At 38.7% G+C, this 13,861-nt stretch overlaps 2 protein-coding genes across 4 annotated transcripts in view; one reads left to right on the top strand and one right to left on the bottom strand.

The window, feature by feature from the left end:
* NOC3L (NOC3 like DNA replication regulator) overlaps positions 1-13,048 on the top strand; it is a 58,227-nt gene extending 45,179 nt beyond the window's left edge. Inside the window, exon 21 of one of the 2 annotated variants that reach the window (XM_058543572.1) lies at positions 11,935-13,048. In XM_058543572.1, the coding sequence (XP_058399555.1) occupies positions 11,935-11,964 (30 nt within the window). In that variant the 3' untranslated portion in view covers positions 11,965-13,048. Of the gene's footprint in view, positions 1-794; positions 2,220-11,934 lie in introns of those variants that run through there. The other variant, XM_058543570.1, reaches the window with a different exon arrangement.
* Positions 5,629-13,861, bottom strand: part of PLCE1 (phospholipase C epsilon 1) — a 323,176-nt gene continuing 314,943 nt past the window's right edge. For both annotated transcript variants that reach the window (XM_058543567.1, XM_058543568.1), the window contains exons 30-33: positions 12,052-12,210; positions 10,301-10,519; positions 9,756-9,968; positions 5,629-6,936 (exon numbers count right to left, since the gene is read on the bottom strand). In XM_058543567.1, coding sequence (XP_058399550.1) covers positions 9,780-9,968; positions 10,301-10,519; positions 12,052-12,210 — 567 coding nt within the window. In that variant the 3' untranslated portion in view covers positions 5,629-6,936; positions 9,756-9,779. The remainder of the gene's footprint in view (positions 6,937-9,755; positions 9,969-10,300; positions 10,520-12,051; positions 12,211-13,861) is intronic.

Below are 13,861 nucleotides of genomic sequence, written 5' to 3'. Positions count from 1 at the left end.
TGCAGACCGCTGTATGAGGATTTGTGACCTTGATCACTTCCACCGGGGAGTAGGTGGGGTCCGCTCCCTTAATTCCTCTGCTTTCTGGGGGTCCAGTCCACCCACCTTCAGATGGATAGCTGTGTGGATCTCTCAGGCATCCTGTTGTGTTGTGTAGGGAATCCTCTGTTGGTTAATGGATGTCCGTTTAGTTGTAACTTAGAGGGAAGAGACAAAGGGAACAACTCATTCTGCCATGATGCTGACGTCACCTCATTTTTTTTTTTTAAAGATGAAATAAAAACTAAATATGTCTCAATAACTGATTCAACTTGCTTAATTGTTTTATAGGTAGATTTCTTTCATGTTCAGGAGTCAATGGTAGGATGGAACTCTGGGGTTGGAATTCTATGGAGACAGTCAGACTGTCTCTATAGAACAATCATTCTGTTCCGTTCAGCATAGGATATGTCCAAGACCCGACCCAGCACCTGTGTATTATGTTTCACGTGTTGGTTTGGTGTCACCTGTTGCCATTTTCAACTTTGATCATAACTTGGCTTTTGCTTGTGGCATAAGAACTTTTAATTCATACTTTTTTTTTTTTTTTTGGTGAGGAAGATTTGCCGCGAGCTAACATCTGTGCCAAACTTCCTCTGTTTTGCATGTGGGTTGCCACCTCAGCTTGGCTGATGAGTGGCATAGGTCCGTGCCTGGAATCCAAACCCGCGAACCCAGGCTGCTGAAGCAGATTGTGCTGAACTTAACCTTTGCCATGGGGCTGGCCCCAACTCATACTTTTAATATTTTTTCAGGATAAAGTTTTACAAAGAGACTCATTTTTGGATGAAGATTTAAATCAGCTAATCAAAAGACATTGCAATGAAGTTGCTACTCACTTGCCTCTGGATTTCACCAAATATTTGGAATCATCACCACAGTAGTAGAAGAAAGAAGAATCAGGGGACTTGGTTGTATATTTGTGTGTGTGTGTGTGCGTGCGCACACACAAATGCACATAAAGATATATTGTTAATTTAGGACCTTCTCTTTTTATACAAGGGAAACGTCCTAAGAAAATTAACAGAGGGGGGCCAGCCTCGTGGCTTAGCGGTTAAGTACGCGTGTTCCGTTGCTGGCGGTCCGGGTTCGGAACCCCGGGCGCACACCGACGCACCGCTTCTCCGGCCATGCTGAGGCCGAGTCCCACATACAGCAACTAGAAGGATGTGCAACTATGACATACAACTATCTACTGGGGCTTTGGGGGGAAAAATAAATAAATAAAGTTTAAAAAAAAAAAAAAAAAAGAAAATTAACAGAGGAGGAAGAATTACCCTTTGTGTGGCACAGGGTTCTGCCCTAATTTTGAAAATGTCATTTCATTAAGAAAGATAATCTAAAGCCTTTCCTCTCCTCCTAATATTTGGGAATTTCTTTCTTAATGATGTTGCCTTTTTAAACTTAATATACATATTAAATTATAGTTTTTAAAAAATCTTCTGACTGAACTTATTGAAATGCAGTTGCTAGATTAAAATGAGAGCATAGAGCACAGAAAAATCAAGACTGTGAGGTTGCTTTTTACCGCTAAGCTACTGTGTATAACCAAATACTCTTTATAACCAAATAAATATGTTTTTATTGTAACCATAGGTGGAAGTGAGAAAAATTCTAAATTTGAGTGAGTATATTTTTATGAAGATTTTTGAGAACAGAAAAAGTAGCTTGAAATTTGATACCAGGTTCATTGGCTCTTGCTGGATAATACACTTCAAGAAGGAAGGTAATCTGGCCTTTTAAAAAAAGAATGACTGTTCATTATGGCTACTTTCAAAGAAAGTTTGAACGTGATTCTGATCTCTTCAAAGTTCTTCACATTTTCTGACATGTTCTGGAGAGTGATGGGGGAAGAATTGCTCCCAGGTGGAAAAACCAAGTCTGAGACTTTACCATCCTGTTTTAAGGATATAGGCTATCCAGTGAAGGGCCTTTTTAAAAAAATACAGATAAAATGCCTATTATGAATGTAATTAAATAGCAGTATTTTATGTAACAGCCATTGCCATATTCTAAGAATGACCTATGAATTGGTGTTTTACTGACCAGGTAATAAATATTTCCACTGTGAACAGTTGAATAAAACAACTACTTTTTTCTCTTTCCTATTCTTGTGATATAAGAATTTTAAAAAATGCACAGCAATCCAGCCAAATAAATAGGTCTCTTATTTCTTCAGAGCTATAGAAGCCAATTATTTTGGTCTAGAGCCTAAAGCTCATTTGTTCTCATGAAGTAAATGAAAATAGAAAGTTCCTTTATCAGTACAGAAGAGTGGGGGATATCAGCTTAACAGTGCATGTTAATCTTTTAGCATATTCTTATATGTGATTTTAAAAGAGTGTTTCTAAGATCAGGTTTTTTAGGCTTGATTATTTAATGATAAGAGATGTATGATTCAACATATAAATATTAGCTTGTAACCCACCTTTTAGATATAAAACGAAGTTCAGGATTGTTAATGAATAGTTATTTGGATGACCAAAGGTCTCCCATCAGAGCACAAGTGACCAATACATGTCACAAATCATTTATTTTCCAAACATATACAGACACATTTATATTTCACTTTGGCAGCAGAAACTGTAGTTTAGGTGAAAAATCAATTTTAAAATAGAAATTCATGGGGCTGGCCTGGTGGCATAGCAAAGTTCACATGTTCTGCTTTGGTGGCCCGGCGTTTGCCAGTTCAGATCCTGAGCGTGGACCTTCTCACCGCTCATCAAGCCATGTTGAGGCAGTGTCCCACATAGAAGTGCCGCAGTGCTACAACTATGATATACAACTATGTACTGGGGCTTTGGGGGGGAAAAAGAGGAATATTGGCAACAGATGTTAGCACAGGGCCAATCTTCCTCAAAAAAAAAAATTCAACTATTTCACACTGGTATTATGCTTTTAACCTTCTTGTTACACATATAAAGAATTACAGTGGGACCATAAAATTAGATATATATCTAGTATTTCAGTATCCTATATGAATTTGGGAATGAAATATATTTATGCATTATGTAGCTTTGTGTTGATGAGTTTCATTTTCAGAACTAAATATTGTAGTCATTAATAATCACACACGCACACACCCTGAGACTATACTAAGCTACAGCTTTAATATTTTTTTAACTAGACAAATATTGAGCACCTACTATGTGCTTAGTACTGTGCTAGGCACTTAAACGTGAAGTGGGGTAATAACATAGCCTCTGTCTTCCATGATCTTGCATGCTGAGTCAAATCAGTCACACAGTTTTTAACAACACGACATTACTCAATTCAGTGTCAGTCATCTAAAATAGGGAAGGTTTCAGAGGCCTGCTTGATGGCAGGCTTGAGCAGTTGTGTTTTGCATCTAAGAGATGTATATGAATAGCTTGGTAATCATGGAGATTCAGTATTTCAACAACATTCATTGCAGGTATTCCTATTTCAAAATCCTTAGCCATCAGCCAAGGATTGCTTTTAGGAACTTGTTACATAGAGATGGCAGAGGACGCATATGTTGTTAACAATGCACTGTATCATGGAAATGTTGACCCAAGTATGGACTTTGTGTAAGAGACAATCTCCCTTTTCTAATAACTTTTTGGAAGGCTCAGGTATTCACCTCTTCTTGCCTTGCTGCTGATGTGAGAGAAGCAACTGAAAGGAATCAGAGGCGGCCATCTAGAGAGTGCTTTCCCTGTAGGCTGCCTCTCACTCTGCCAAGTATAAGATCAGACACTGGCCAGGAAAATCCTACTCTTCTATCTCTGCATGGGAGTAGAGTTGTGGACTTTTGTGTTTTAGAGTTAATTCAGTTTTACCAGACTGGTATGCAAGCTCTGGTTACTTTTCAGAATTAAGCAAGGCCTGTGGGTGTTCATCTGAATGGGGGAGAAGAGGTCTACAGAGATATTGGAAAGGGAGAGAACAGAGGAAAGGGAAGATGTAGTTAAAAAAAAAAAAAAGTACATATGCAGCAATAGGGGAGGCCCACTTTCATTAATGAGTCTCCAGTGTCTCCAGAGCCATGGTAATGTGAGACCTTTGTAGGAAAGCATATTGGATTAAAAACAAGGCATCTGTAACTCACTTTGGTTGAGTCTAGACTCCATATTTACCCCTAAATGCAGAATTTATAAATAACTTTTCCTTGCTAAGGATGACATGAAAAGAGGCATTCCCACAAGAGGGCACTTTCTGCCCACATAGTATTGTTACTTTCTGCAGAGTTATCCTCAAGCTTATTGTCAATTCCTTAACACTCTCATGTGATCTTACATTATTTTGCAAAACAACCAATTCCAGATGAACAGGTGACTGAGAGGAAGTTAATCTAGTTCTTCTAGCATCACACATCATATTGGATTCTTACTCTAATCCTTTCTTGCCAGCTATAGATACTCTTAAAAGTTGGCACTACCTAACAAGGTGACAGAATTCATGCTCCTTGTTTTTAGTGAAGCACCTTAAAATATTTTTCCTCAAAATCTTGTAATAAACCCAGCTTGCATGTTAGATTCTTTTCCATATCAACTCTACTGATAAACGTTTGCTATGCAGATGTTTAGTAGTCTGAAAAGTATGAAGGGGTAATGGGTATGGTTTGGGAGGCTGTTTTAGATGCAGTCTAAATAAGAGGATAATTTCTTTCATTTGGTATACTAATATAGCTGTATAATTCATATAAGCTATAAATAAAAATTTTGTACTTTTGGCAGACATCAGGTTGTGCTGGTTAGTTGTAGTAGTAGAGTGGACCTTTTACATTTTCGAGCAATGTATCCTTCCTAAAATGCCAAAGACTCAAATATAATAGAATGGAATGAACAACCTCAAAATGGAATGACCAACCAAGTTCGGTTGCAACATAGGCAACAGGCTGTTGCTAAAACACTCACTTGCTAAAACCTAGTCTCACATTCAGTCTCCAGGTAAGTTGCAGATTTTGTGCTGCAGCCAAATCAACTATGTTAAAGGCTGTGGGGTGGGGTGGGGCGGAGCTTACAAAGAGTCAAGGCCAAATGATAAACCTAGAGAGACCAGTCTTGCTTTTCATCTCATTACTCTGCATAGTTTTCATTTGACTCTAGCCAGTTAGTTAGATCAGTAACTCAGTTTTCAATGGATGGTAAGCCAAAACAGAGGAAAAAAATGCTTGTTTGTTAGTTTATAGAAGCTTGATCAAGTGTTTCTGGAATATTTTTAAAAATGGGGCAGCATTTGTTATAGACAATTTGATTTAAAGAAACCTATAGCACTGTACAAACCTATAAATGTTAAAGTGTTAAAGAAATCTGTAACACTGTACAAAGTGGAACAGCCTGAATTCTGTCAACAAGCAAACGGTGGGTGGTTCTTCCAGCACGAAGACTCTGAGTCAGGAAGAACTTCCAATAACATGAAAGCTATGTGTGCTGTATTTTTAACACTTCTGTTTTTAGAATATGAAAAGAACTTGGGGATTGTTTTATTCATTTTTATAATTGGCAAAAAACTTCTCAAAGCAAAGGTTAAGATTTTTACTGTGTTTTATAATTTGAAGAAAAATGTCTTAAATTTTAATATCAATAGAAAGAAAATTTGGATTTTACTTCAGAGGAAGTCATAATTTGCTTCATACAAAGAATAAGAAGACTCCTTTACACTCACATGATAGTGTTATACAGCAAGGTTTTAAAAATAATTTACATTAAATGGCAAGTATAACTTGGATCAATAGCTCTTCAGTTAATCAGAAATGAAAATGAAGCTTTTTTACATGAAATTCTGGTCCATTTCAGGTATTCAGAGCATACATTTTCTTTTTTAGGAGATTTGTCTTCAAATAGTGAGATAGAACCACGAATATTTCTAATCCATAAGCAATACGAAGAAAGCTATGTATAATAAATATTTAAGTACAGTGTCAGTACAAACTTTGCAAAATAAATAAATTTAAACACCAACTCAATCTACTTTTGCTTTTAAAAAAAAGGTTAAGTTTCTTGTTAAGACGTCACAACTCAGTAGATATTAAATTGTACATCATTCTAAACTCATTTTGTGAAAAACCAAAAGTGGAATAACCTGTGAATATATACGAGATCAACTTAAAGAAAACCCCAATATTATTCTATATGTAAAAGAAATCGTAAAGGAGAGTACACTATGGTACACAATATAGAAACTAAATTGAATTACTTTTTAATGAATTTTACAGGACATATTTACATTTGCAATGCCCAAAAGCTTCCATTTCTCAGCCATAAAATGTATGGCTAAACTAGCTTGCTTGCTTTCAGATCTCTGTGCCTCTTGTTCCCAACTTTCTAAGTCAAGTCAGCAAACTATGGCCCTTGGGCCAAATCCAGCCTGCCACCTGTTTTTGTCTGGCTCTTGAACTAAAAATAGTTTTTAAATTTTTAAGTGGTTGAAAAAAATCAAAAGAGGAGTTTATTTGTGACATGAAAATTATATGAAATTCCAATTTCAGTGTCTGTAAATAGTTTTATTAGAGCAGAGCCACGCTTGTTCATGTATGTATTGTCTAAGGCTTCTGTTGCACTACAATGGCTGAGTTGAGTAGTTGCAATAGAGACCATATGGCCCATAAAGCCTCAAATATTTACTATCTGGCCCTTTACAAAGTTTGCTGACCCTTGTTCTAAGTCAATTATTGTTAGCTTAGCACTGGTTTTCCCAACTGTTGACGTTCGTAAAATGGCAGTCTCCTGGGCTTCCTTGCTTCGTTCATCAGGAAATTGGTTGGCAGCTAGCCCTGTGCCATTTTGCTTGCCCTCACTGTGGACCTCACATCATGTGAGAAGAAGGCTTCAGTTCAGAAGTCATCAGTTTCCAGTTTAAGGAAAATAAGGAAATTATATTTGTTTCCACCATGTTCGTTCTTGACTTTAACTTCCTGCCAAAAGATACCACCTGTGAAGTTGTATACATAGGCTTATTAGTATATTTAAAATGAAGGAGCAGAAACATTTACAGTGTAGCAAGGAGTTAGTGTTGTTCAACCAACAGAAACCCACAGCTCTGGTGGCTGGGTTTAGGGGAGAGATTATTTCCTATAAAAGTCACAATGTTATAACATGATGTTCCAGGAGGTGGAACATTAGGCTATTTCTGCCCTGGAACACCACGTTCTTTAGAAAAAAATTTTTTTTTTATCACAATCAAATAAACTGTTCAGCTTTTTTAAAAAGATGGAATTCCTTCAACTAACTATTTATTACTTCAGATAAAAGTAAGGTAGATAATTGTTTAGAAATTCTTAGATTATTAAGGGGTAACTCTTGAAACTTTAGAGGTGAAAATTTTAGAACAAATAACGTGAAATATGTCACTCAGAAAGCAATAAAAATACTAAACTTGTTTTCTTATGGGCATATACAGAAAGGCCCTTCTTTTTTCACAAGTGCTCTTTCTTGGAAACACCATTTGTAAAGGCGTTCATAACATGGGATATCTATTCCCATAGATGCATCAATGGGTATTTTTAAAGAGAAGCTTCCCCAAGTTTAAGCAAAGCTGAGGTCAACTGAATGATTCTAAATGTCTCCTTGCTACGGGAAAATTGAGGCCAAAGGCATTCATCTAAATCACCACCACCCTCCCTCGTCACCTAAAATATAAGCAATTAGTAACGCTATATTATTTTTAAGTCAGATTCCTAGTGGAGTTGTATTCTTTTGTACTTAATGTAATCTTGTAGCACAATGAGGGCTCCTTACTGTGCAGAGTGGAATTTCACTTTATCATTACGGAGGTTATAGTATATAGATGCGTATAACATTATCACACTTATGATTTATTTGATGCTCAGTTCTTGATACGGAAAACAATACTTTAAATTTTGGTCACTGTCCTTATGGCATGCTCACAGACTCACTGCCACGGTGAGTCATTTTATAAAAGTTGGAGAGGCTCAATGGTGGTGCTTAGTTCTAAAGCTCACTTAGCTTTTGGAGAAGGCACTGATTGAGTGACACTAGGGCAGAAAAGAGAGTGAGTCCGGAACTTTTAAAAATTGGGATACCAGATGTACGTCAACAGAAGATGGGTGCTGAACCTTCTGAGAGTCTGGGCAGCCCAGTGCCTCACCATTCTGGAGAGTGTTCACTATTATCTGATGCTATGTGATGTGGATTGTGGCCACAGTTCCGAGATTTCCTTCTGATGAGTCTTTACATACAGAACCTCAACAACCTTGAATCTCTCAGAATGGCTGGATATGCAGACATGCTGAAGGAGGCAGTTTCCTGTATTTGGCCTTGTCTGTGGTTTTGAGGGAACTTTGTAAGTATAGTATGGGGCACTAATTATTTTAGGAGTCCCTCCTTAAATGTAGAAACACGGGCTCAATGTACTGGGTCTTCTTTGGGGCCGTTATAAGCCAAATTTGGCCCTGTCAAGACGTATCAACGAATTGTTTAATTGTGAGCTTCTACAATTTCATATAACAGAAATTCCTGATTGTGATAAAGACAGATGATGAAGCTCTGCAGTATAAGCAGCAATGCCTCCCTATGCTGTTGGTCTCTTGTGAGTTTTAAATCTTAGAACTACCACAGGGCTGGCCCCATGGCTTAGCGGTTGGGTGCGCGCGCTCCGCTGCTGGCGGCCCGGGTTCGGATCCCGGGCGCGCACCGACGCACCGCTTCTCTGGCCATGCTGAGGCCACGTCCCACATACAGCAACTAGAAGGATGTGCAGCTATGACATACAACTATCTACTGGGGCTTTGGGGGGAAAAATAAATAAATAAATAAAATTATTAAAAAAAACAAAGAACTACAACAGAACAGGTGAAAAGTCAGCTTTAGTAATCCTTTGGGTTCATTAAGAAACTAAGTGAAGAGAAGAAATCTATGTTTGGTTTCCTTATGTGTCTTTTTTTAAAATTCAAGTTCCATATAAATAATTTGTTTTAAGATAGAATGAAATTTACTCTGTACCAAGCAGTGGTTTGGCAACCAAAGGCCTGATTTACTGCAGTTTCAAGATGAAGGCTGTTACGTTAGTTTGCTTTCTTTTTAACCATCATAACAGCCTGAATACAGATTTTTATTTTTTAATTGAGGCAGAAGAAGTTGAGGTAGTTGAGGCTAAACCAAACCTAAATTAAGGGGCTGGCCCCGTGGCGTAGCAGTTAAGTGCGCGCGCTCCGCTGCTGGCGGCCCGGGTTTGGATCCCAGGCACGCACGGATGCACCGCGTCAGGCCATGCTGTGGCAGCGTCCCACGTAAAGTGGAGGAAGATGGGCACGGATGTTAGCTCAGGGCCAGTCTTCTTCAGCAAAAAGAAGAGGATTGGCATGGATGTTAGCTCAGGGCTGATCTTCCTCAAAAAAAAAAAACAAAACACCTAAATTAAAATAACATAAAACTAGAAATCCAAAGGAATGAAAGCTGAATGGACCCACAGCAGCCTTTCAAGAATGTTTATGTGAGTTACCAATAATTAAGACAGTTCTATGTCTATGAAATAAGGCTGTTGTAGTAGTCTAGGCAAGTTGGCTGTCCTCTTGGGGCCTTTGTTTAGTTACCTACAAAATAAGGAGGTCTAAAATGATAAGTGCTGAAGTTACATATGTCTGCAGAGCCCTCTTCCTGTTTTAAGGTACCATTCCTACCTGCCTTCAGGGGACCTCCACCTCTTGGAAAAGACAAAAGATACTGTATAAACTATGTCTTACAAAGTAGTTGAGTTGACCCATCTAGGAACGGTGCCATGACTTAGTATACCTGGGTAAAACGTGCCACCCTTGGTCACTGGTGATAGTCTAGCGCGTCACTGGGGGACAAGCTGCCCACAGGCTTCTCCTCCTTGCTTTGGACACTTTCTGAGGCCAAGACCTGAGAAGGTGACGTGAGTCCTCGGGGCTGTTTAGTTGACTTGGTGAGCTTCTTGAATTCACTTGCAAAAGATATACCTTTTCTTTTGTCTTCTCGGGATGCCTGTGGGAAAAAGAACCTTCCATTGGTATTAGGTTAAAGCCAGAATCCTCAGTCATGTGACACTACATCAGAAAGAGCCCTTTCTTCTTCCCTCTCTAGTAAGTAGAGCTTTGGACAGAAGGGCTGAGGGACACCCCTCTCAAGACTCCTTAGCCACCGAGGGGAATGCATGTCTTTTCACATAATGAAAAAACAGCCAGACAGTTTTTTCCCACCTGAATTCCTTGACTCAGAAACTTTCTCCTAGATTTCACTAGCTCCCACATTTGATTACAGTGTAGTTATGAATAGCAAATGATTTGTGAAGAGAGCAAAATAACCTTGAACTTTACCTGCACTTGCTCCTTTAGCTTAAGGATGAATTTTCCTGCACCTTTCCACTTGCTTTGCGCTTGAAACACACACTCCTGATCCAAAAGGACCCGCTGGGAGGACTTGGGGGTAGAAGACTTCTTGTTGGTAGTGTCTTTCACTACCTCTTCCAAAAGCACATAGTCACTCGGGTTGGGGTTGCTCAGGATGCTATAGGAATATTTAGCTTTGCATAAGGTCTGAAAGATAAGTGATGATCAACTGAATAAAGACACAGTATCTCCAATACTTGGATTCATTCTCAATGCAACTTTAAGGGGGGAAAATGTCACGGACTTTTAGAGAAGCAGGGGATGTTTCAGATCACTTCATCCCATTCCTCATCTTATATTTGCATAGATGTAGCTTATAATGTACTTTCCCATGTTACCCCATTTAGCTTCACAACAGTCCATGACTTAGGTATTGTTATCCCCATTTTTAGACAAGGAAACTGAAGCTTACAGAAGTCAGGCAGATTCCAGAGGATGCACAGTTAATAAATAATAGAATAAGAACTTGAACTGGATTTTCTGCATGCCCCTAAGCTCACAGACATGAAGGTCATGCAGACAGTGAGGGACAGAACCCTGACCCTCAGCAGCCTCGCTGCCCTACTTCATCAGAGTCTTGGACGTTGAAGGAATTTTAGAACTTACCTCATCTCACTGCTCATTTAGTATAAGATTATCTTTCATTTATGCATTTATTCACTCATCAAATATTTAGTAAGAGCCTACTGTGTCCCAGATATTGTACTATGGGAAGACAAAGATGAACAAAGGAAACATACTTCTGGGCCCCCTTGGAGTTCAAAGTCTATTAAGTAGGCTAAATATTAACCAAATTATCATGCAATAAGAATAGCAAACAGCATTTAAATAGTGCTCCCCATGTGCTAGGCATTGCGCACCTTACATATATTTACTTAATCTTCACAACAACTCTGCGAGGAAAGTACTATTATAGCATCTCCGTGTGATCTACGTGGTAACGTACCACACGTAGTGTGCTGGAGCCAACTGGAACGGGCTAGTGAAATCAGATGTGATGGGAGCGTTTACACAACAGAAATGGGCAAATGCCACAAATCAGGGCTTTTTTTTTTTTTTTTTTTTTAAGAGAGCCAGTTTACCAGCACACCACTGTCACTAAGGCACAGATGGTTAAGTAACTTGCCCAAGATATCAGAGCAAGTAAGAAATAGAGCTCGGATTTGAACCTGGAGCAGTTTGCTCTAGAGTCTGTGCTATTGAACATTACGCTATACCACTTCTCAAATGGGTGTTTAATGAATGCAAACCAAGACAAGCCTTCAAAGGAGGGAGATACAGTTCTCTGAAACCATGTACACAAAGAAGCATGACTGGGAGGAGGGGAGAGAGTCAGAGTAGTCCTCCTGCATGTCCTCTGAAGGATCCTTGAGATTTGGTCATTAGGTATTGGCTTAGGCATTTCTGGGACAATGAAATTACTACTCTGCAGAGCCACCTCCTAAATCCATTATCATCAGTGCTACATAGGGAGTCAGACTGATAGTAGTTTCTAGGTAAGTATCTCTTGAAGGACTGAACTAGTATTTCCCAGCCTTAAAAGGCACACTCTCCTTTTTCAGGTCCCCATTGCTCTAGAACTTCCTTCATAAAATGAGCCGTCAGTGCATAGACATTGGATTCATCTCAATAGTTTATACTGAGGAAAGGACAGTGGTGAGGAAGGGCGGGGCCTTCACCTGCTGAATGACATCCTGCGCCGTGCTGACACGAGGTGCTTTGATGACTGTCCGAGGTTGCTCTGGAGAAACGTCATGCACCTGGACAAAGAAACTCTCCTCCTCCGAGCTCAAGATCACCTCCTTGTCGTCTTGAACAATGTTCTTCTCTTCTAGGTTCTATGTTAGAAAATAAGAAAAGTATGAGTAAATGGTAAGATGATATAAAATAAGGAAAGAAATATCTAGCAAAAATTTGAGATGGATCTTGGTAATGTAGGAACAACTTCTTAGCTTTATATTTCATATACTAGTTAATATTTAATAACCTATTTTAAAAGGATATACATGTCTTCTGAAAGGAGGAACGTATTGTATTTCTGTTATTGTTGACAGACTGATAAGGTCTGGCCCAGAACAAGCCAGTAGATCTCCTATTGGCTATGAATTTTGAGTTCAAATCAACTGTAGATAAATTTGTAAAAACACAACATACCATTTTGTCCATTACTAAAAGCCAAATGTAAGAACACAGTAAATTACATTTAAGAGAAATCCCACCCATTTCCCACATAGACCTTGAGTACTTAAGAGATGCTAGACATCTGAAATGTGAAACATGCAAAATTGACATTTCAAAACCCACAGTGAAAAGGCTAAAACAATGGCTGGAGGTAAGTAACACTGAAATAAAGATTGACAAAATTCTCAGTAGTTGTGAGAATTGGTCATGAGGTTAAATGGCTTTTGGCTTTCAGTGAATTTACATATATAATTATACATATATATTTAGTTAGATATGTCTATAGGACATAGGTATCTTATTAAAAATTTTCAAACAGTACAGAAATATATCAATAAAAGGCAAACTTTTTCCGTTCTCACCTTTTTTCCTTCTCTCTCCCATCTCATTCTCCACACAAAAAAAACACTGATGTTAGGTTATATATCCTTCTAAACATCTGTTATGGATATACAAATGTATTTGTGTGTATGTGAATAAATATATATGATGAAACACTGGAATTATGTGAATTTAGATATAATGTGATTGCCAAATGGCTCTGTTCTTTGTTAGCCCCATTGTCAAAGGAGCGTAGCTTACAGTTATCTTCTGCAAGGTGGAGGCATGAAGGGGAAGGAGAGGCAAGGCAAGTAAAGAGTAGGCAACCCCGGCTCAGAAAGTGAGCATTTTGGCAGGAAGGTCCTCTGATCCTCAGCATTCTCCTAGCCTAATCTCCTCAGATCAGGCCACTGAAAGGTGCTAACTACCCAGAAAATTCCAAGAATTGCTGTCCTATCCTGGAGGTTCCAACCAGCCACAGGACTCACAATTGTCCTCACTGATAATACAGTCAGAATGGGTAACTGCCACTAGGTGGCGCCAAACTGTAGCTAGGACCAGACAGGACTGGCTCCTAGAGCTTCTTGCCAACGAGCCACACAGGCTCGCCCCAATCATTTCATTAATCTTGCAGTCATGGTCCCTACACTTTACATGACTGAAGTTTTTGGACCTCATTCATTATATTATGGGTTGGGGGAGAGTTATTGTCTATTTTTATCACATAAAATGAGATTCTACTCTACTACATATACTGTTCTACAACTTGTTTTTTCTCCCCAATTAAAAGACTGTGGTGTTCATATCATGTCAATTCCTAGAGATTTTGCTGCATAATATATGTCACTGCATTGATCATAACATATTTAACCAACTGGAGAGTGGGGTTGGGTGGTAACTCACATGACATAATTTATAATCTCAGAGTCCTGAAAACCAGGAAGCAAGCAAGCAAGAAAAAAACAAAAAAGGTTGTAAGTTGCCACA

Source organism: Diceros bicornis, chromosome 6 (genome assembly GCF_020826845.1).
Source record: "Diceros bicornis minor isolate mBicDic1 chromosome 6, mDicBic1.mat.cur, whole genome shotgun sequence".
NCBI classification, from domain to species: domain Eukaryota; kingdom Metazoa; phylum Chordata; class Mammalia; order Perissodactyla; family Rhinocerotidae; genus Diceros; species Diceros bicornis.
This window is presented reverse-complemented; position numbering and strand designations above follow the sequence as displayed.